The sequence below is a fragment of the Panthera uncia genome, assembly GCF_023721935.1.
Source record: "Panthera uncia isolate 11264 chromosome A1 unlocalized genomic scaffold, Puncia_PCG_1.0 HiC_scaffold_17, whole genome shotgun sequence".
Taxonomy (NCBI): Eukaryota; Metazoa; Chordata; class Mammalia; order Carnivora; family Felidae; genus Panthera; species Panthera uncia.
Window position 1 is genome coordinate 78,325,712 of NW_026057577.1, and position 21,990 is coordinate 78,347,701.

A 21,990-nucleotide genomic window follows, 5' to 3' on the forward strand; every position below is an offset into this window, starting at 1 on the left:
AAAAAATAAAAAAAAATGTGTATCCATTATTAAGTAACTATGTGTGATTAAACAGGATTTAATTTTTTTTATGCTTATTTGTTTATTTAGAGAGAGAGAAAGTGTGAGGGGAAGAGCAGAGAGAGAGGGAGACAGAATCCCAAGCAGGCTCCACAATGTCAGAGCCCAATGTGGGGCCTGATCTTACCAACCGTAAGATCATGACCTGAGCTGAAATCAAGAGTTGTCACTTAACTCACTGAGCCACCCAGGTGCCCCTAAGTAACAGAATTTCTTAAAGTAACACAGAATTATAACTCTATTACCCCATGATTAAATAATGATGATAATCCAGGGTGTTCTGTTTAATTTAAAACATACTGTCTACATGCTTACACACATACCCGTGCACACACACAGCATAGTTTTTAGAAATGCCTTGTTTCTTGCTGATTCAGTGGATCACACTGACCAGATAAATTTGATGTAAATAAATTCCTTCAGCAGTGACTCAGAAATTCTATCTAGTGTGGTTTTTAAGTGTATCTTGTAACTAACTTTAATTCTATATATTGTTATTTCTTGAGCTTTTTGTAAAATAGGCAAGATTTTTACTTTGGATTTTTATATGTATATTCACCAACCCTCTACCCATATAAGAGTCACATTATATAGGAAAAAAAAAAAAAAAACAAAAACGTAGAGCCTTAAAATTCAATCTTTCCTAAAGTCATTATGATATGTGAATCAGAAGTTCAGATGTTTTTCTTAAGAATGTGTTGATCATCTTATATTACTACTTGAGTTTTTAGCTGATTTGCTATGATTGTGTGGTATCCTTGACCTTTTTATAGGATATGGCATGTGGTTGATAAACATGAGTTCAAAAGAAAACCTGTACTGTGTCTTTATAGTGGAGTGAGTGGTGAGACTGTGACTCACTCTTAAAACTCTGGAGTGAAGTAAATATACAACAATTACATAGCAATGGCTCTTATTTAATTTGGAGAAAACTTTTATAAGTCTGGGTATTTAAAAAAAAAGTCCTCAAATTAAAATTCGACATGTATAGACTAACATAAGTTTTTTACTTATTTTTGAGCTTTTCTCTGAGTAAAAATCCTCTCCATTTAGACAATTCTAGTAAAGAACATTATCTAAAGGAAGACACACTGTCCCTGGCATTAGCTGGCATGTTACTATTATTAGTAACATTCCTGCTACTCTGAATTTGATGACATTTCAGCCTTAATGATGAATTTCCTTAATAGTTCCTGAAATGTGTTAATTTATTTATTAGTTGTTCCTGATTTTCTTTAAGTCATGGTAAAGAATATTAGCCAAGTCGGATATCAAAATGTGACTCACTTGGTTCTTTTAATGCAAAAATGTAATGTAAATCCAAGAAGCAATTCTCATTGCACACTGGCCCTTTTGTTTGGATGGACATCATATGGGGAAAAACTCTCTCCTGGTATATTGTTAATTAAAAAAATTTACAAAGCCTAACATTCAGTAATTAGTCATCTATAAGTGCCAGGTACTGTGCTAGGTGAACACCTATATGATCCTGTCACTTCATTCCTTAAAATCTTCCAGTGGCATCTCTCAGACAGAGAATAATAAAACTTTTAACACACTCTGCATGGCCTACACAATCTCTAGCCCCATGACCACGCCATCCTTTCTGGACCACAGTGGATAAAATTGCTATGCACTCTCACATTATCCTGTTGAGTTTACTGTGACATTATTTTGTTTATATATTCGGTGTTTTGTTTTTCTGTATCTCTCCTACCTACCTCATTTCCTTATCCCTCCATTTGCATTAGAGCGTAAGTACCGCGAGAGTGGGAAACTTGAATATATTATTTTTCACTACATCCCCCATGTATAGAATAGTGTATTAATATAGCAAGTACTCAATAAATATTAACTGAATGAAAGGATGATTATTGTCTCTCAAAATAAGCTTATAAGATGGGTATGATGTTTTTTATACATACGAGAAATGTTTCCTAAAATTGACTAAGCTAAATTAGTGAGTCTCTGGAGTTTGGAAATCATTTGGCATGAATGCATGGTATACTTTCAGCCATTCTCTTTTGATCATGTAGATGTTTACATAATTCTGGGTGAAGTCCTTGGCTAATCATATTGAAAGTAGTACAGACTAGGCATATTTACTATAGCTCATGTAGTTCATTTAGGAAACCTTAGTCTCAAAAATAGTCCTTTGTAATGTTTAATTTAATTTTAATTTTGAGAGAGAGAGCATGAGGGGAGGGGCGGAGAGAGAGAGGGAGACAGAGGATCCAAGTCGGCTCTTCACTGACAGCAGAGAGCCTGATGCGGGTGCCAACTCACAAACCGTGAGATCATGAGCTGAGCCAAAGTCGGACACTTAACTGACTGAGCCACCCAGGTGCCCCCAAAATAATTTTTTTAGGACCTTAAAAAACAATACTTAATTATCCTTTCTATATTTAAAAGCATGGACAAAAATTAAGATAAACCTGTGTTGTTATTTGTTATTATTTTCTCATCTCTTTAAATGTTTATTTATTTGTTTTGAGAGGAGGGAAGGGGAAAAGAGAGAGGGAGCAAGAGAGAATCCCAAGCAGACTCTGTACTGTCTTCACAGAACCTGATGCTGGGCTCAATCTCACAAACTGTGGGATCATGACCTTAGCCAAAATCAAAGAGTTGGACACTCTACCCACTTAGCCACCCAGGTGCCTCATCTCGCCATCTCTTTAAAACTCACTTGAAATTTAAAAAAAAACAAAAACAAAAAAACAAAAAAAAAAACCTCACTAATATTATTATGAAAATATCACCACATTGGAATTTGATTTAGGAGATTAGATAGAGATCCCTTTGTAAAGTGACCAAAAAAAAACCTGATTAAATATAAAATGTTTATCTTTGAATTTATTCCTGCACTATCTTTGTTAAAATCAATCTTAATACTATATCAAGAAATTTCCTTTGTGTTTTATGGCCAAAGTATTAAATAATGATTTGTTATACTTTCTGAATTTTATATCTAGTAAATCAAAATGTATATCTTGTTAGTTAGGTTACCTATTTTTATGTATTACTGTATGAAGCTACCTTTGTTTTTCTCATAAGAATTACAGCTGAAAGAAGGAAATTCTCATAAACTATTCTATCTGCTGTTATTTGTTAGCATACTTCACTTCTTAATTTCAAGTATAAATCTGTCAATCTTGCACACACACAGTAGTTATTTATATTAAATCAACTCAAAATTGAGATATAATGTGTTATAAATACTTAGAATAAAATGTGAAGTAAAAAGAATTTAACATATACAGAAATAGAAGGAATGAGTAAGTATGAGTTACTACTCATGGTCTCTGTGGTGACAGATCAGCAAGTTCAACAGAGATAAAAATTAGGATGGGTCATTTAAGTTTTTACCTTCTTTCTACTTCAGGAAGGCAAAGGCATAAGGAAAAGGATTTGTCAGAGGTCTCTAAAGGGTCCTTGACAAAAATAAAGAGATGGTCAGAGGCTTTCCACTGCAGTTGGGGTGAAAATTAGCATCAGGTCTCTATTTAGGAGGTAAGAATGGGCAAGGCATAGAAGTTAAACAAAGTGATTCCTATTCATGTATCAAAAACATTGCAGACTCTAAACATGGCTGTATCTTGAAAGCTCAAAGTATGGACTGCTACAGTTTTTTAAAAGTAGAGAAACTAGTTGTCTGGAGCCACCGTGGAGCAAACCATCCAGTTAATCAACTTTTCTGGATGTTTCAACGAGGTCGCTCATTCATAAAGAGCAGCAACAACTTTCTTCTCTAAGCTTTGACTAGTATCTTGAACATCTGCAGGAAAGCAGTTGACTTAGCAGTTTGTGGTGTCAAGAAAAAACCACAGACTTTTGTTGTCATGATGCATTGGAGATTAAATATATTCATGAATATGAAAGTACTCTGCAAACTATAAAGCACCATTGAGATAAAACATAGTTGGGTGTTTTTAGTGTTGAGTTATAATCGTTTAAAATTTATTAGTTTGAAATTCGATTTTCACATTTTCATATTTAAGATGTGTATTGTGTGTGTGTGTGTGTGTGTGTGTGTGTGTGTGTGTGTGTGTATTTTCAGATAATCACAAAGACTGTTCTGGTGTGTCCTTGCACCTCACCCGCCTGCCGTAAGTACTTCCAGTTACCCCAGCTCAGTGACAGCTTTAAGATCTTTGAGAACTTAAAAGTGGGAAATCCACTGGATTCATTGTCTATTGCTGTATAACAAATTACTCTAAATTTAGTGGCCAAAACAACAAATATTCTGGGCACAAGCTTAGCTGGGGGCTGTGGCTAGTGGTCTCATACAAAGGCTGTGATCAAAGGCTCAGCCAGGGTTTCAGTCATTGGGAGCGAGGGGTGGAGAGGGGTCCCCTGAGGTAGAGCCACGTCCGGGATTACTCACATGGCTGTTGACAGGATTCAATTCCTTGCTGGCTGTGGGCTGGAGGACTCCCTCATTTCTTGCCTCGTAGGCTCTAAACAAGACAGCTCACAATATGGCACCTGGTTACCATCACACCCAGCAACAGAAAGCAAGAAAGGGCGTGTAAGATAGAAACCATAGCCTTTTTGCAGCCTAATATCAGAAGCTACTGAATAATATAGAAGTCTGATAGGTGAAGAAAAGAGTTGCCACAAATCTTTATACTCTGACTCCTATGGAAAAAAAAGTGAAATTGCATTTGCCTTATTCTGCTTGTTAGAAATAACAAATGCCTAAGTCTAGTTACTGTGCCCAATCCATGCTTAAGGGAAGAGGATTCCACAAGGGCATGAGTGTCAGAGCTAAGATATTGAGAGCTAACTATTGGGAGCTTTATTATAAGCCAGGATTCTCCAGAGAAATCAAACCAGTAGAAAGCACACGCACATGCATGCGTGCACGCACGCGTGCGCACACGCACACACACACACACACACGTATAGAGAAAGCCAGATTTACTTCAGAGAATTGGCTTACATGATTGTGGGGGCTGGCAAGTCTGATCTGCAAGGCAGGCTGGAAATTCTGGCAGGAGTCAGCATGCAGACTCGAGGCAGACTCCAGTGCAATCTGGAGGCAGAATTCCTTCCTCTTCCTGGGACCTCAGTCTTTTCTCTTAAGAGACCTACCCACAGGGTGAATGGTAATCTGATTTACTCAAAGTCGATAATTAACATGTTAGTCACATCTAAAGAATACCTTCACAGCTACATCTAGACCAACGTTTGACCAAGCAACTGGGCTATCACTTGTTTCACCAAGTTAACACATAGGATTAACCATCACAGGAGCCATTTAGAGACTGCTTTCCAAGTGCACCATGCCATAAAAATGTGTTTTTAATTCCTTGCCCAGGAAATTAAGTTATTTTAAGAAAAACATCTATTCTACCTCTTTTTCCATATTGTTTTGTTTTAGTTTTCATGTGAATCTTATAGACTGGTGTACTGAAGTATATCTTGTTTTTCTAAGGCCATAGTTTTGATGTTTCAAATAGTTAAGATAAATATTATTGTTTCCCGCAGACAGCCATTAATTGCTGGCATGTACCTTATGATGTCTGTTGACACTGTTATTCCACCAGGAGAAAAAGGTAATTATTTTTTCAGATTTACGATGATCTCATTACTTAATATATAGAAATGCATTTACAGAATATTTTTAATAAAATTTTGAAATGACCAATATCTCTGAAAACTAAAACAATTCTTATTATCATCCTTAGATTTAAAATAGATTTTTGTATTATTCTAAGCCAGTAGCTTATTATCATCCATTCTTTTATTGAGATGCTAAGAATTAAGGTCCATGGGTAGGTAGTAAGTTATGTAAATGAAAGAATAAATCCTGAGTATTTTACAAATCAGTCTTCCATTCTTTAGATGCCAAAAACAAACCTCATAGCATACTGTGACATAAACTTGCTACAGAGAATATCAGGTTCAAAATCAAGAAGTTAGCAAATCTTGATTTGACTCAATCTTCGAATTCAGATATACTGAGCTTAATTCTCTGTTTGTAAAATGGGGATAATAATAGCTGATTCTCCTAAACTTACTAAAAGCTTTTGGAATAAGTGTAATATTATTTATCAATGTATCTGATCTTCTGATGAAAATGCCCTATTAAATATTATTCATTTGTTTTTACTGGGAATCTTTTAAAGCTAATGACAAGTATGGTATCATTGTTACTGCTTACTTATTATCAAAGACATATTTATTGAATAACTACAGTGTTTTAAACTGAAGGGAAAGAGATGTATATGAAGTGGTTCCTTCTCAACAGGAGCTGTCAATCTAATTACCTTAGGTGTTTGCAATTTTTCAAAAATCCTTATTTTCTAAGAAATAAAAACAATTTTTAAGCTTTTTCAACTGCATAAATTTCATGGTAAAAGTAACAGATTAAGCCTATGTTTTTCCTGACGGTATGTCTTGATTTGGTCCTAGACATTTTGTTTGTGAAGGAAATTAAATGTGAGGGCAAGAGGTTATTGCAAGAGGGTAAGAGGTCATCTTAGTAAATTGGCTGGCACATAATAAGCATGTAATATCCACCGAATACATGAATGCATGTCCACTTTATAGGAAAATCCCTGTGCCTAGCATCTTGTACATACTACTACCTATACATACTTTTAGACAAGAATAATGTTGTTTTCCAGCTGGATAGTGACCTGTTTTCTGTGTTTTCATTTCTAACAGTGGTGAATTCGGATATTTCATGCCATTACAAAAAGTATCCAATGCATGTCTTTGCCTATAGAGTTCACACTCACCATTTAGGTAAGAACTTTAAACTATAGGTTAAATTATAAATATTTACCATTGTGCTTGCTAATGCTATAAATGTACAATGTAAATTATATTTGACCTTAAGTCTGTTTCTATGAGAGATGTTGTTGCATAATACCTTGAAATTCTATATTTTTTTCATATCTTTTCATTAAAATACCTAGCGTTTGGGGTTCTGACAATATTCAGATTTTATTTTGAAAAAGGAAAGCAAATAATGCCTTTTATTTTTCTAATACTTTATGATATTATATGATTCTAATTTATGTTCATTACAGGTAAGGTTGTGAGTGGGTATAGAGTAAGAAATGGACAGTGGACACTGATTGGACGCCAGAGCCCCCAGCTGCCACAGGTGTGTAGAAACTAGTTTAATTTTGAGAGAAAAAATGTTAATCAGCAGATAATAATTTTAGAAACCCTCATAGAATCCTTGTGAATGTCTCTAGAATCCTAGCGTCTCTAAATCTACCATTATTCTGTATCTAAGCTGTGTGTAACTGCGTTTTTTACAACTTCCAACTTGATGGTTTCTCTTAACATTTCTAAACAGACGATGAAGCGTGTGTCTGCATGTGTGTGTCTTCATCCTTTCTACCCAGGGCGTGCCAAGCCTCACATTATTAAAGCATGCAGTTCTGGGGTTTATTGGTAATATTAATGAATTGTGTTTATCTTCTTGGCAGGCTTTCTATCCTGTGGAACACCCAGTAGATGTTAGTTTTGGTGACATATTGGCAGCAAGATGTGTATTCACTGGCGAAGGAAGGACAGAAGCCACGCACATTGGGTATGGTTTTGCAAATTTCACTATTTAAAAGTGTTTTATTGGGGCAAGGCATGATTATAAGTGACATTTATCTTTGTGGCTGAATCACAGACTTTCTCCTATCATGAGCAATTATAATAAATTATATATAGCCTTTTCTCATTTTAGAACTGAGTGATGAGGATAAACTCCAGAACATGTGCTTATTTTTTTATGCTTGCCTTCCTCCTTTTTATTCAAAGCCTTCCATATCACACCTCCATATATTATACTTGTCACAAGAGTGTATATTACTTCCTCAGGCTCATTTAATGAAGAAAAACATAATGGAAAATGAAATTTCTTTCTCAAGTGTCCTTTTGCCCTATGTTCAAATTTAGGTAAATATATAGCTTCCATATTTGGTGGTGTCCATTAATTACTCAGAACTGTGATTTTTTTCTGCCTGTTAAAACTTCTATGTATTCATTGTTTTCCAGTTGTTTAGTCAACCAAATGAGAATAATAATATGTAGCACTTTTCTAAAAGAGAACATTGGACTTTAAACAGTTTTTAAATATTGAGCCTCGGGGCGCCTGGGTGGCTCCGTCGGTTAAGCGTCCGACTTCAGCTCAGGTCACGATCTCGCGGTCTGTGAGTTCGAGCCCCGCGTCAGGCTCTGGGCTGATGGCTCAGAGCCTGGAGCCTGCTTCCGATTCTGTGTCTCCCTCTCTCTCTGCCCCTCCCCCGTTCATGCTCTGTCTCTCTCTGTCCCAAAAATAAATAAAAACGTTAAAAAAATTTAAAAAAATAAATAAATAAATAAATACTGAGCCTCTTTGAAAGAAGTATATTTTTTATAACACTAAGTAAAATTTTCAAAGCACTATAAACTCTTTCAAAAAAGGTTTGCCTAAATTAAAAATGAAAGATAAAGGCCCTTATCATAGTTTTTTGTTGTTTTGTTTTCTTTTGTTTTGTTTTTGCCAGAAAAGAACCAAGGAGCCTTCTTTCCATGTTAAACTAGGTTATAAAATATTTACTGATGCCACCTGGAAGCTGGAATTTTAAACTACTTGTCTTTGATCAAAGAGAATTTATAGAAAGTAGGCACCTGAAAATATGCACTAGATGTACTAATGATGATTCTTACAATGACAACACCAGCTATTGGTTGTCAGGGGAAAGGGAAAAGATGCTGAAGCAAGTAAAAGGAAAAAAAGGCGTTTGAGACAGTGGAATAGGATTTTTTATTTCTCTCTAAGATGATTTTTATATTAATAAACATCAATTTTAAGGCTAAAGATAGAACAAACAAAAAAATTATTGTTATATTAAACAAGAAGTTTCTAAGAGTTTTGCTTTTGAATAAATTTTTTAAGTTTGGGAGTCTTGAGGAAAACAGCAAAATTACTGAGTCTCATGAATGGTAAGTAAAAAAAGGCTTGACAAAGTAGACAAAATTAGATGTGAAGGAAAGAATTAGACATTTACTTCTCACGTGAAGTAATAGGAGTCACAGGGTATTGATCAGCTATTTTCCACTCTGTTAGCGTAGACCTCCACAGCTTTACTTAAGTACCATTGGTGATTTTATTAACCTTTGAAATAGGTAAACAAAGTAAGAAAAAAATCCCTTTCAACACATTCTGTGTATTAGTGTACAAGTTCAAGTGTGGAATAGGTAGAAATTTTTGCTGAGAGCCCCCTTAGCAATTTGGAAGGACTTATAACTTTGACCAAATTATATCCTTTGAGTGTCCTCTGTGAGGCAGTATCCAACATAAAAATTAGTAACTTGTTAATAGTGCCAAAATGAGAGGCCAAAGTAATCTCAGGAAGGCTCTTTCATTTTTCGGAGTTCAGAACTAATTCCAAATAATTCTAGTTTTTTTAAAAATATGCATTTTGCTTGGGGCACCTGGGTTGCTCAGTCGGTTGAGAGTCTAATTCTTGATTTCAGCTCAGGTCATGATCTCACGGTCATAGGATTGAGCACTGCATCAGGCTCCATGCTGGGCGTTGAGCCTGCTTGAGATCTCTCTCTCTTGCACGTGCACACACACTTTCTCTCTGTCTAAATAAATAAGTAAATAAATAATAAAATAATACCCTAAAATGACTGTACATCCCATGTGGGCTAAAGGGAATGCCATTTTGAAATATAAATGATAATAGAGGGAAATTACAGGAAATTAAGTTATGGGATGAGCCCATATTCGGGATATTTAATTTATATTAAGAAAGCAATTTTTCCCAGTGAAATGATAAACTGATAAGACAGGCTTGAATAAAATTTGAATATGAATAATAATTCTCATAACAACACATGGTATTCCTATAGCACTAATATGCATTTTAGTTTTAGAAAGTTTATAGCATCAATGCATTCATTTTGTAAAATAATGGATACTACTTCCATAGGGTAGTATAGAATTACAGTTGAGAATGTAAAAAGTAAAAAAAGAAAACCAGTATTTTATGAATCTGTTAAATGATACTCTGTAAAGTTCCTCTCCCTTTTCTCCCTTCCTGCCTAACTCCCAACCCACATATATGAACATGCACTCCCTCTGGGCACAGGTGTGAGCCATGAGCAGGAAGCCTACTAAGATGCAAGCCCACTTACCTGCAGGTCATATGGGGCTAGGAGATGTCCCTCCATGTCCTGGAAGAACCACCTGCATCAAATGTTTAACTTTCTTCTTCTGCAGCCACCTGGAAATTAGGTTTTACGGGGAAATTCTATCAGTGACCTACCAGGATTTTCAGCTGAGTATTCTTCCACCCAATCTGAGCTTAAGTTTGTAGTAAGCTAAAAATCTTAGGACTGGAGAAAATTTTGCCTGAGTGGAACAATGATAGTTAAAAGGCTTTTAAAAAGCACTTTTTAAAAATAGGGACTGATATTTTCATAGCAGGGACTCAACAGAAAATACAACCATTAAAAAATGGTGGATTTGGGGGGGGGGGGGGGGTGCCTGGGTGACTCAGTCAGTTAAGCGTCCGACTCAATTTCAGCTCAGGTCATGACCTCACGGTTCCTAGGATCAAGCCCCATGTCAGGCTTTTTTGCTTATGGCATGGAGCCTGCTTGGGATTCTCTCTCTCCCTCTCTCTGCCCCTCCGTGCTTTCTCTTTCTCTCTCTTAAAATAAATAAACATTTTCGAAAAAACAAGGGGATTTGGGGGCATCTGGGTGGCTTAGTCAGCTGAGCATCTGACTCTTGGTTTTGGCCCAGGTCATGATCTCGCATTTTGTGGGTTCACACCCCGCATTGGGCTCTGCGCTGACAGTGCACAGCCTGCTTGGGATTCTCTCTCTCTGCCCCTCCCTGGCTTGCTTTCTCTGTGTCTCTCAAAATGAATAAATAAGCTTAAAAAAAATTGATGGATTTAAAATAAGACGTATTAATTTACTTAATGGTAATATTTTTTAACCTAGATATATTAAATTTCTTTTTAAATAGTAAATATGAACATGTCTTAGACAAAGTTGCACCGATGTATATACTGGCAACATAGTACTACCTAATTTATGTAAAAGCAGTATTTTGTGGCTGACTGCAGTACCTATTTTATATTCAATATGAGACTTCTCTAAATTCGTTTCTAACATTTAGTCAAGTTTAAACAAACCAAAAAAGAATTTTATTAAGTCAGTTAATTAAGCTAATTAAGTCAGTTAATTTCCCAGAAAGTTTATATGCTAAATTTTTAAATTGACTCTTGAGAATTGGTAGATAATATTTACCTATTTGGTCATTTTTCTTGGTCGTATTTTTCATTTGGAACCAGTTATTTCATGTACATATGAGAATGTCTGATGGATATTCATAGATATCAAATACAATACTGTAATCAACATTTTAAAGTGTATTATATGCAAAGATAAAGGTATATGATCAATAACTCCTTAATGTATAAGTTTAAAAGCACCATGAAACCCCTTATGAAACAATCCGAAGTTTTGAAAATTAAGGTTTTTTTTTAATGTTTATTTAAAAAAAATTTTTTTTAACGTTTTATTTATTTTTGAGACAGAGAGAGACAGAGCATGAACGGGGGAGGGACAGAGAGAGAGGGAGACACAGAATCGGAAGCAGGCTCCAGGATCTGAGCCATCAGCCCAGAGCCCGACGCGGGGCTCTAACCCACGGACCTCGAGATCGTGACCTGAGCTGAAGTCGGACGCTTAACCCGACTGAGCCACCCAGGCGCCCCCGTTTATTTATTTTTGAGACAGAGAGAGACAGAGCATGAACGGGGGAGGGTCAGAGAGAGGGAGACACAGAATCTGAAACAGGCTCCAGGCTCTGAGCTGTCAGCACAGAGCCCGACACGGGGCTCGAACTCACGGACCGTGAGATCATGACCTGAGCCAAAGTCGGATGCTTAACCGACTGAGCCACCCAGGCGCCCCATGAAAATGAAGTTCTTTAAAGTGTTCATATTTCTTTCCAAAATTAGTATTTCCCATCATTCTTTTTTTTTTTTAATGGGATTAGGGCTGAGGCCATGATCAATGGAAGGAGTATCAGAGTCACAGTGTACAACAAGATTTGGGTTTCTTTAAAATGGGACATTTGAGAATATTTTGTACTTTCTTAAACCTCTATTACATATGTTTATATGAAATAATATATTTTACTAAAACCTTCACAGAACATAGATGATAAATAGGTAGATAGATAAATAGATAGCTATAAATATTTTTCTGGAATGCCTTAGACCAAGTTCATAAAATTAACCTGACTCAGCAGTATGATATATTAGGGGTAACTGGTTATGCCATAACAAGTTGTAAACATTTATTAAAATAGATTATTCATTCTTTCCTTCAACAAATATTTATTGAGGGCTTAACAATTTTCAGGTTCATCACACTTTGTCAGATTGAGAGCTAGCTGATATAAAAAGTAGTAATCACATAAGCACTTTATTTTGCTTGATGAAAGACCTGCACCACTGTAATTTTGGAATACAGCTGGTACTAGGAGGCATTGTTCAGGGAATCACATTGGCATTAGGAAATGCATAAAGGGCTATTCAACAGAGCCAGGGCCTACGTGTGAACACATCCTCCCAACATACTTTCTCATGTTAATAGTCATTAGGTTGACAGAGTTGAATTGCACGTGTTGTTCTTTATGGAAAATAAGGGTAGATGTGTCAGAATTCTCCCTTAGGAATACAGAAAGCAGTTTGATTTTTTTTTAAGTTTATTTATTTATTTTTGGGGGGGAGCATGCACACTCATTTGCATGTGAGCAGGGGAGGGGCAGAGAGAGGGAGAGAGAGAATCCCAAGCAGGCTCCGTGCTGTAGCACAGAGCCGACACGGGGCTCGATTTTACAAACCTGGAGATCATGACCTGAGCCAGAATCAAGAGTTGATGTTTAACCAAAAGCAGTTTGATTTAACGTCATATTTTTTTATTACTGTTGAGTGGAAGAAAGAAGGATGTGGAATAAAATAGGCAAATTGGTTTGCTGATATTAAGGGTGTCTTGAGTCCTAACCCATTTAAGAAGTGATAGTTTCCCTGTCAGATAGGAACTCAGAGTTACCTCAACTACAAGTTCAGTTATGGATGGAAAGGAATAAAGTATGACTCTTTTCTTTCTCTTTAGCTCTTTAATGAAATTTTCTGTATGACAGCAAAGATTCTTAAGTTATTTGACCAGCTCAATTTTGTATCATAAAATCGGTATCTTAAAAAAACTATATTGGTGAGCAGATTATGCTATCTCACAGGCGTGTGTTTAGAGATGAACATGGGCATGATGTTCCCGTACAGGTAAAATATGGGAGGATCTGTCCATGGATTGGTTGCAAGTTTCATTTATTACTATATAAATTTATTAAGATTTTACTTTCACTAATTGGAGAAGCATACATGATTATTTTGCTTTCCCTCTCTGCATGATGATTCAAGGTCTCCTAAACTAGAGCCACATCTTGAATTTCTTCTCCCTCATCTCTGTCCCTTGATCTATATATTTTACTTCCTTTTGAACAGGGGAAGGGTAGATAATATGGTGAGAGGTTCTGGTTTTATTACTTTGACACCAGCCATTTCTTTTATAGCGCAGTTTTCTGACCAACTCCAGCAATGTTAAAATGGAATTCTTAGGAATGGTGTTTTGACACATGAAGATCTGTGTAGTGAACAGGTGTTTGTTTGGGATTGCACCTCACCATTTGCTTATATTTCACGGGAGAAGCAATTACACTGACAGGTATCAGATTCAGAGAATGAGAAGCCAAATGACTTTTAAAGCATGAAAAGTGCTTCCCATGGCAGGGATTCATTCCTCTGGTCTCTCAGGGGCTTTACATTTTCAGACCTTACAGAAACTACATCCCTGTTTTGAAAAAAAAAATGTTTCCTTCCCTTGCTGATGTCATTCTGTTGCTGTGGAGAGGAAGAGAGTGCCACATGACATTGCTGGAAAAATCACCACTGACGTATTTTTGTAGAGCAAATAGTCCACTTCATAGCTTGTTTTTTATTAGCAGAGGCTTGCTAAAAATTGTCAGAACACCAAAAAGGAAACATTCATCTGCGCAAACTACCTTGGAAATGAAAGTCTCATGATGGTGTACCAAAATAATTCCCTCCTAATAGTAATGCAGAGAATGAAATACATGATAACCCACATGAAAGAAAGAAGAAAACATGTTTGTTTTTTTTTTTTTTTCAACGTTTTTTATTTATTTTTTGGGACAGAGAGAGACAGAGCATGAACGGGGGAGGGGCAGAGAGGGAGACACAGAATCGGAAACAGGCTCCAGGCTCCGAGCCATCAGCCCAGAGCCTGACGCGGGGCTCGAACTCACGGACCGCGAGATCGTGACCTGGCTGAAGTCGGACGCTTAACCGACTGCGCCACCCAGGCGCCCCAGAAGAAAACATGTTTTAAACTACTAGGCATAACTTATATTACTTGGAACTTTTATCTTGGAAATGTCTATCCCACTGTTTTATTTTATTTATTTATTTTAAGTTTATTTATTTATTTTGAGAGAGAGAGAGAGAGAGCGTGCACGAGCATGTGTAAGCAGGGAAGGGTCAGAGAGAAAAACAGAGAGAGAGAATCCCAAGCGCGCTCCATACTGTCAGCAAAGAGCCCAACATGAGGCTTAACCTCACAAACTGTGAAATCATGACCTGATCCAAAACCAAGAATCGGACACTTAACTGACTGAGCCACCCACACACCCATCATCGCACTGTTTTAAAATCTATTTTTAATATTGAGTCTTTCAGTTGTTCAGTGCTGCCCCATGGAGGTCTGAGTCTTTAGAAGAGCTTAGGATTGCTTTCATTTTGTATCACTCCTGAGGCTCCCTTTTCTTCCCTGGTGTAGAAGCCAAGGTGCCAGTTCAGGTTTCAGGGATACATTTATGATGTCTTAGGGTCAGTACATGACTCTCCGTTCATGTGACCATGAGGAAGAAGGCAGTTACCTAAAGCAAGATCCTAGACTCTCAGGGTTAAATGGAAGAAGGCATTTTGAAGGCTTGTAAATAATATATGACATTCCTGTTAAAGTGTCCTGAATTTTACCGTTATTAAATGAATAATTAAGATTTTTCTGTCAGAAAAGTACTTTGCCCAATCTCTGAGTTTTAGCAAATGGAAGAAGGGCTAAAGAATAAAAGGACTTAAAAGAGGAAAGAATGGCTGCTTAAATGCCATTTCCATCTGCCGTACTTGGTACTGCATGGAGTGAGTGCGAATGGATACTCCATTATGAAGTGGAGATAGGCCTTTGACACTGTGCTTTAGATACTAAAAACTGTGATGGGCTTTAATGAAAGCTATAAAATAAGTGCACAATATTTCCACCTCTGAACCCATTGCTGGCAGATTTACTGGTTGTGTTTTTCTTGCATTAAGAACGTGTTTTATGTGAATGGCTGATTTGTTATGTCTTGTTTTTTTTTTTTTTTTTTTGCTTGCAGTGGCACATCTAGTGATGAAATGTGCAACTTATACATTATGTATTACATGGAAGCTAGGCACGCAGTCTCTTTCATGACCTGCACGCAGAATGTAGCTCCAGATATGTTCAGAACCATACCACCGGAGGCCAATATTCCAATTCCTGTGCAGTCTGATATGGTTATGATGCATGGACATCACAAAGGTAAAATGGGTATTAATTTACAGTACAATATGATTTCATATTTTATATTTTCTTGCATATCACACTTGACTGTATGATTAATATTTAAAATCACCCTCCTCCTGTCACAATCACTTGTACACACAATCCAATTCCCACTTTCCCTTCTTTTGTAACCTGTCGTCCCTCCTGACATGTCCCCATCAAAACAGTTAAAGTGAAAAATCTCAACTGGTGATGAAACAGATTAATTTGGGGGCCAATTCCAGAAATGTACCTCTTTTTTTCATTCAATTCATGTTTTCTAGTTTCCCCATTTGATTCCTTCCATAGCAAGTAATGACTTATGTAATTTATGAATTTATACACCATGTTCTGAAGAGTACTTCAGTTTGCCAATGAAAATGGTGATTGTCTCCAACCATACCCTAAATTATCTATTTTAATGGGCCTCCTCAAGCAAAGAAGAGTTTGTGATTTATGAGGCATTTCTAATCTTGGCCTTTTTGGTCTCATTCTCAGAATTGTTGATGAACTTGCTCTTCCTCTGCAAAATGATCATACTGATTGTCATTTTGTTAGTTTAAAATTGCAAAACCCACACCCTGTTTTATTGGATGAAGTATGCTGAGACTTCATTGAGTTTTACAAGTTCAATCTTAAAGTGCCAGAGCACCTTCTTATATCTTTCTATTAGAAATTTTATGAATGAAGTTTACATAGCAATTAGGTCACTTATTAAGATCTTAATATATTTATAGAATGTGCTTTAAAATGTTCTTAAAATATCTTTAAAATTTCAGTAAGTTCAATTTTTAAAATTATAAGCAGTTTTATTAATGCATTTTTAGTTTGGTATCATGTATGTATTACTGAAAGGGTAGTTGATTTAATTATTAAGTCAGAAATCTTCTTCTTAATTGGTGGTTACACTGGAGATTTTTGTGAATTAAATTCTTAATGCTTTTGTTTTTATGAAACATAAGACCCTGAAAATATTTTTATGTTGACGGCATATTTCCAATAAGCTATTTAAAGTATATGATATATCCCACAAATTTATGCTCGGTTTTTTTGATCCTTTACAGAAACAGAGAACAAAGATAAGACTTCCTTACAACAGCAGCCAAAAGGAGAAGAAGAAGTGTTAGAACAGGGTATGTATGCATAGTTTTATAACTTGGCCTGTAAAAGTGTTCATACTCCAATTGGGCAACCAAATCTTAAAGTTACTAAGATATTTTAGGTCTTACCAGCCTCGATCCCTGTGTATTGCTGTGTTTATATAATATATAATTCATGAGAAAATGGTCAATTGTTGTACTTTAGCTTTGAAAGTAAAATTCCTTGATGTAATAATTTGGACCTATCAGATATTTCTTTGTTTTGGTTTACTTAATATTGTATCTTTTATATATAGCGCAAATATAATTGTTAGAAACATTCATTGGGCAGCATTTTAAACTTGAAAGGACTTTACCATTTAAAATCTTGTGTATTTTGTATGGTATGTTCATTGACTGTATTTAAAATAAATTAGGACTTAAACTTGCATCTGGCCTCTCTTAAGTCTTCTCTGCCTTCAGTAAGGTAGGTGGGATTACCAACTTAGGCATTTATAGTTTTATATTAAATTGCCATCTGATGAATCAGGAGAGCATCCTTCTTCCTCTGATCCATTTATTTGAAGCTGTAATACTTGGTCCTTGCATGTCATACACTGCGTATCTTGGCACTGAAAAATATTTTCCTCAATTTTTTCTTACTAGTGGTTTCAAAGATGATACTTTGTGTTATGTGTTGGAGTATGTTATCTTATCAAGTCTTTTTGGCCTAGATAGGATATATTTTAAAACATTAATGTTAATGCAAACATACTTCTTAGGACAACATAAAGTGTACAGGAAATAGATATTTTCTATTGGCAACAGACAGAAATTTCTCACTCTTTGGATATTGTAAACCACTATTGGAATTCTTCAGAATGTATCTAGGAGGTCTAGGACAAAGATAACACTCTTGCATTAAGAGTATCTGCAAAATTAAAGAATACAGACTTTTTAAAGGGAAACATGCACTCTGAAAGGGAAATAAGGTAAACCGTAATAGAAATGTTTTTTCAGTTATATAGAGTATGTTCCATAGCATCTCATTCCAACAAAATGGCCTTTGGGAAAAATAAAATAGGACTTTAGCTCAAAGTTGTTGGTACTTTTCTGTTGAGTCAAAAAATGGGAGATGATGTTAACTAAATGGCTCATACTAAACTATTGAGTATGATTTAAATTAGCTAAATTTATCAATCCTTTGTGTATAATTGTAAGGAAGTTAGTAATTATAACCTAAATATGGTAGTAGTAGTAATAGTGTTTGTTATAATTGTACTGAAATTTGATCAGACTTAAAATGAATCATTTCAGTTTTGATAATGAACACACTGTTTGGAATATATGTCTTTGAAATAACTTGAGTCATCTTCGCATACTCTTCCAAATAGTAACATATGTGATACAGTATGGAATGAGACCATCATTTAGTAGATGTGTCTAATAAAAAGGTAAGTTTCTATGGAAACTTAGGCTGGGCTGTGTTTTCCTTTTCAAGTTTGTTGAGTTGATCAAGGGAGACACTGAAACTTCTGAAAGGTTAGAAACCCAAAAGTTTCACTAGGTGAAGAACCTTAAATGTCAAGTTTAACCTGTTCTTTTCAAATAAGATTTAGGACGGGTCTATCACTTATGCCTAAAAACCAAATTCTTTAAAACACTTTCATGTTTTGCCAGTCATTTACCCTTTCACATCTGATAGCATACATATAATATTAAGAAGTTTAAATATATCCAAAGACTTACTGATTCCAGAGAAGAATTCCACGGACACAGAAGAAATTATTTTCTTATAGTTAGTGCTTTATTCTACTTACGAATAAAAGTTCTGTAAAGTTATTTCACTTGAGAAGAAAAAATATTCTTCTGACTGAATTTTCATACTACCGAAAATGGGCTATGGCATTCACATGTTGACATTAGTGGGTCCATCAAAATGTCACCTCCCAGGTTATTTGAAGACAGATACCTAACCAAAAACCATTCAATGTCCATTGTAGCCTATATATTATTCTACAGGCCTTTGGGGACCACCAGCCTGTAAGTTAGAGAATATAAAGGTATGCCAAATGCATATTTGTACACATAGTCCATTTGATTCGCTAATGAGGTCAATCTGTCTCCTTGCGCTACACGTGGCGAATCTACTCATTACTGAGAGAGTAAGTACCCCATTCTTCTGAAAGATGTTGATTTGCACAAAATGTGTATTTGTATTCATTCCCTGAGTTGATAGATTGATCAGGGCTCTAATTATTCAGATAAATTATGCCACATCTGCTGATTTTAAAGTAAACCCTCCAACTCAACCTCCTGCCTTATTTTGGTGCTCTGGACAAAACAATTTATGTTCAGGTACTCCTCCAGGTTGTACTGATTCTTTTAATATTTTAAATCCCTAATAAATAAAAGCCATGAATCATTTCAGTTGTGCTAGCCACAAGTTAACAGAGAGCATCTATGTTGGTCACACAGAGGATGTCAGATCCCCAATGGAAATAGAACACTTGTGGAGCAGGAAAGAAAAGACCCCAAATATCAGAAAGGCAAGTTCTATACCCATCAGTAGCTAAATAATAGAGATAGTTCTTCCTGGAGAATACAAACAATATTATTTTTACTTCCTATCTTAATACATTGGAAAGCATACAGGAAGATAAAGGTCAAGATATATAATAAATGGTCCATTGGAAAGAAGGGATGACTTTTATTAAGGTAGTAAAAAAAGAGAGAGAGAGAGAAGTATTCATATGCTATAGGCTGAAAAAAAAATGTAGCTCTGTCACATTATTTATCTGATACTCTTTTTCTCCAGAAGGAATAGAAGTGGGGTGTTTTTGAAATTCGAATCACTGAAATTGCTAGCTATTAATTTTTGTCAGGATATTAACCTTGATTGGAAATTTTACTAGAGTTTGAAAGAGACAGCTCAGATCTATGAATCTATGTAGTACTGCCCAGCCTATGCTTACAAACACACTTACCTTCTGCAGTATCCTTGTATATGTTTGCTTTCTGTAGAACAAAATTTGGTGTAAGGCAAATGTATCTCAGACCTTATCTCAAAAGATGTAATTATGAAGACATCAGAAGAGCCTCATTGTATGACAGCTTTACCTATCAGGTTGTCCTGGATCGTACAACAATGAGACACATTTTAGTGAAGCTTTAATTAAGTCTGTGGGAGGGCGGTGGGGGCGGTCTGAGTTGTTAAATAATATTCATTTAAAAAAATATGGAATTTAAGGAAAAGTATAAAGAATCAAATAAAAATCATCCATTATTCCCAGAAATATGGATGTATATGGACATCTTTGTGTGAAATATATATTATATATACATTATTTTAATAATGTTTAGATCATATATGCACAGTTTTGTCTCCTTTTTTTAAAATATTGTATCTTGAATATTTCTTCCAACTACAGAAATCACTAGCAAGCATGATTTTTAATGCCTGCATAGTATGTGTATATTCCTACCTATACTGCTTTGAAAATAGCCTGTTTGCCTGTAGGTGAGTTAATCTGTTAATGAGTTGATTGTGTCTGCCTCCAAGCAGAAAAACACTAATAGGTATTCAAAATGAACTGAAATGTTACTGTCCTTTGAAAACACTGTAAGTGAGGAATCACCTATATCTGTAATAAGTACAGTCAGCTAAACAGTACGACTCAATTAGACATTGATTCTGAGTGGAGAAAATGAATCCCAGGAGACTTCAGAATGAAAGGGTGGTGTTGAGGTTTCCCAGAGCAGACACATGAACATATCCTTTACTTATATCTTATGGTTGGCACTTTTAGGAAAGTAAAGTGTGTTTTGTAATTTCTCTATACTTCTTATGCGTATGACTTCTCATATACGTTCGCTCTACCTGTGGTACAACCTGAGCTTTCTTTCAACATTGTTTGGGTGAGGAGCTTGGGCTGAAACAAGGAAGCTTACCAGCTTCAAGCAAGCATCAATGCAACTACTATTAGGAGTGCTGATTTTGAGTGTTTCTCTCCTTTATAATTCAAAGTATAAGGTGCAGTATTGAAATTCTGCATTGAATTCTGCATTCTGCAATGAAATTCTGAACATTGAAATTCAGTGTTAGTTGTATTGTGAAGATTTGATGTCTTAAAAAAAAATCATGGCAGAATTGAAAGTCAAAATCTACAATGCCAGTTGTCCTTGTTATTATACATTATGCTCTAGACAGCATTGCTTTTGCTGCAGAAAGAGCCTTTTAACATGTTTTACTCGGTTTTCTCCAACCTCTTCTCATTGTAGTCTTTGTGCCCTCATATAATCAATCTTTCTACTCAAAGGTCAGCATGAGTGACTATATTCCCAAGGCAGGGAGAATATGACAAAAATACAATTTGTAGAGGGAAAACACTCCATGACCCCAGATAGTTAAAGGTCTTCAGACACCTTCTGTGAAACAGAATAATTTCACCCTGGTTTTATGCTAACAAAAATGAATTACCATTGGCATGTTTTATCAAATAAGCAGAATCAAGGGAACAAGGTTTCAAGTTTAAAAGACAATAGTCTACTGCAAAAGCTTGTTAAGGTGACAGTTGGTAAACCATTTATAGAGGAGTGGAGCAAAGTCCGGGCTTAATCACACAATTTGTATTTCTTTGCTTTATTCAAAATAGAATACTTCATTCATCCCTTAATAAAGTCCAAATGGTTTTAGTAGCATCTTCTTGGCTAATTCTAAGCGCCCTCAGTGCCACTTTGCTGTTTGAAAGAAGTTACAATTCTTGTTTGTATTCCTATTCGCTAAAAATTTATCGGTTTGTTATGATTTATGAGCAGCTCACAAGTCTTTACATATTGAACTCATCTATCAAACGCAATTCTAAATACCCCCCAAGGCTCTGGGAAGCTGAGTGGATGCTGTTTTGAATTGGTTTCCTAATAGCAGAATAGGCAGATGAGAATGATCATTTATCACACAGTTGTGCTTTCTGATACAGATCTGTGTGCATGGTAGTTGCAGAAGCCATCATCTGCTAACTTCTCCTTTTTTATATTTGTCTCATTTTCTTAGGAAAAGGTGCAGGGAGAAGCTCATTTCTGATTGTTCAATTCAGTAAGAGGAAAAAATAATAAAGTTCACTTCTTTTGAGATCCTTGAGCTGTCATCATGATCATGCTTTATTTCTCTTAAGGCTAGTGG

The 21,990-nt window shown here is 35.7% G+C and overlaps 1 protein-coding gene across 9 annotated transcripts in view; it reads left to right on the plus strand.

The window, feature by feature from the left end:
• Positions 1 to 21,990, plus strand: part of PAM (peptidylglycine alpha-amidating monooxygenase) — a 116,749-nt gene that overhangs the window by 44,636 nt on the left and 50,123 nt on the right. For all 9 annotated transcript variants that reach the window (XM_049647674.1, XM_049647675.1, XM_049647676.1 and 6 more), the window contains exons 5-11: positions 4,118 to 4,166; positions 5,551 to 5,618; positions 6,733 to 6,813; positions 7,101 to 7,177; positions 7,509 to 7,612; positions 15,542 to 15,726; positions 16,794 to 16,862. In XM_049647674.1, the coding sequence (XP_049503631.1) occupies positions 4,118 to 4,166; positions 5,551 to 5,618; positions 6,733 to 6,813; positions 7,101 to 7,177; positions 7,509 to 7,612; positions 15,542 to 15,726; positions 16,794 to 16,862 (633 nt within the window). The remainder of the gene's footprint in view (positions 1 to 4,117; positions 4,167 to 5,550; positions 5,619 to 6,732; positions 6,814 to 7,100; positions 7,178 to 7,508; positions 7,613 to 15,541; positions 15,727 to 16,793; positions 16,863 to 21,990) is intronic.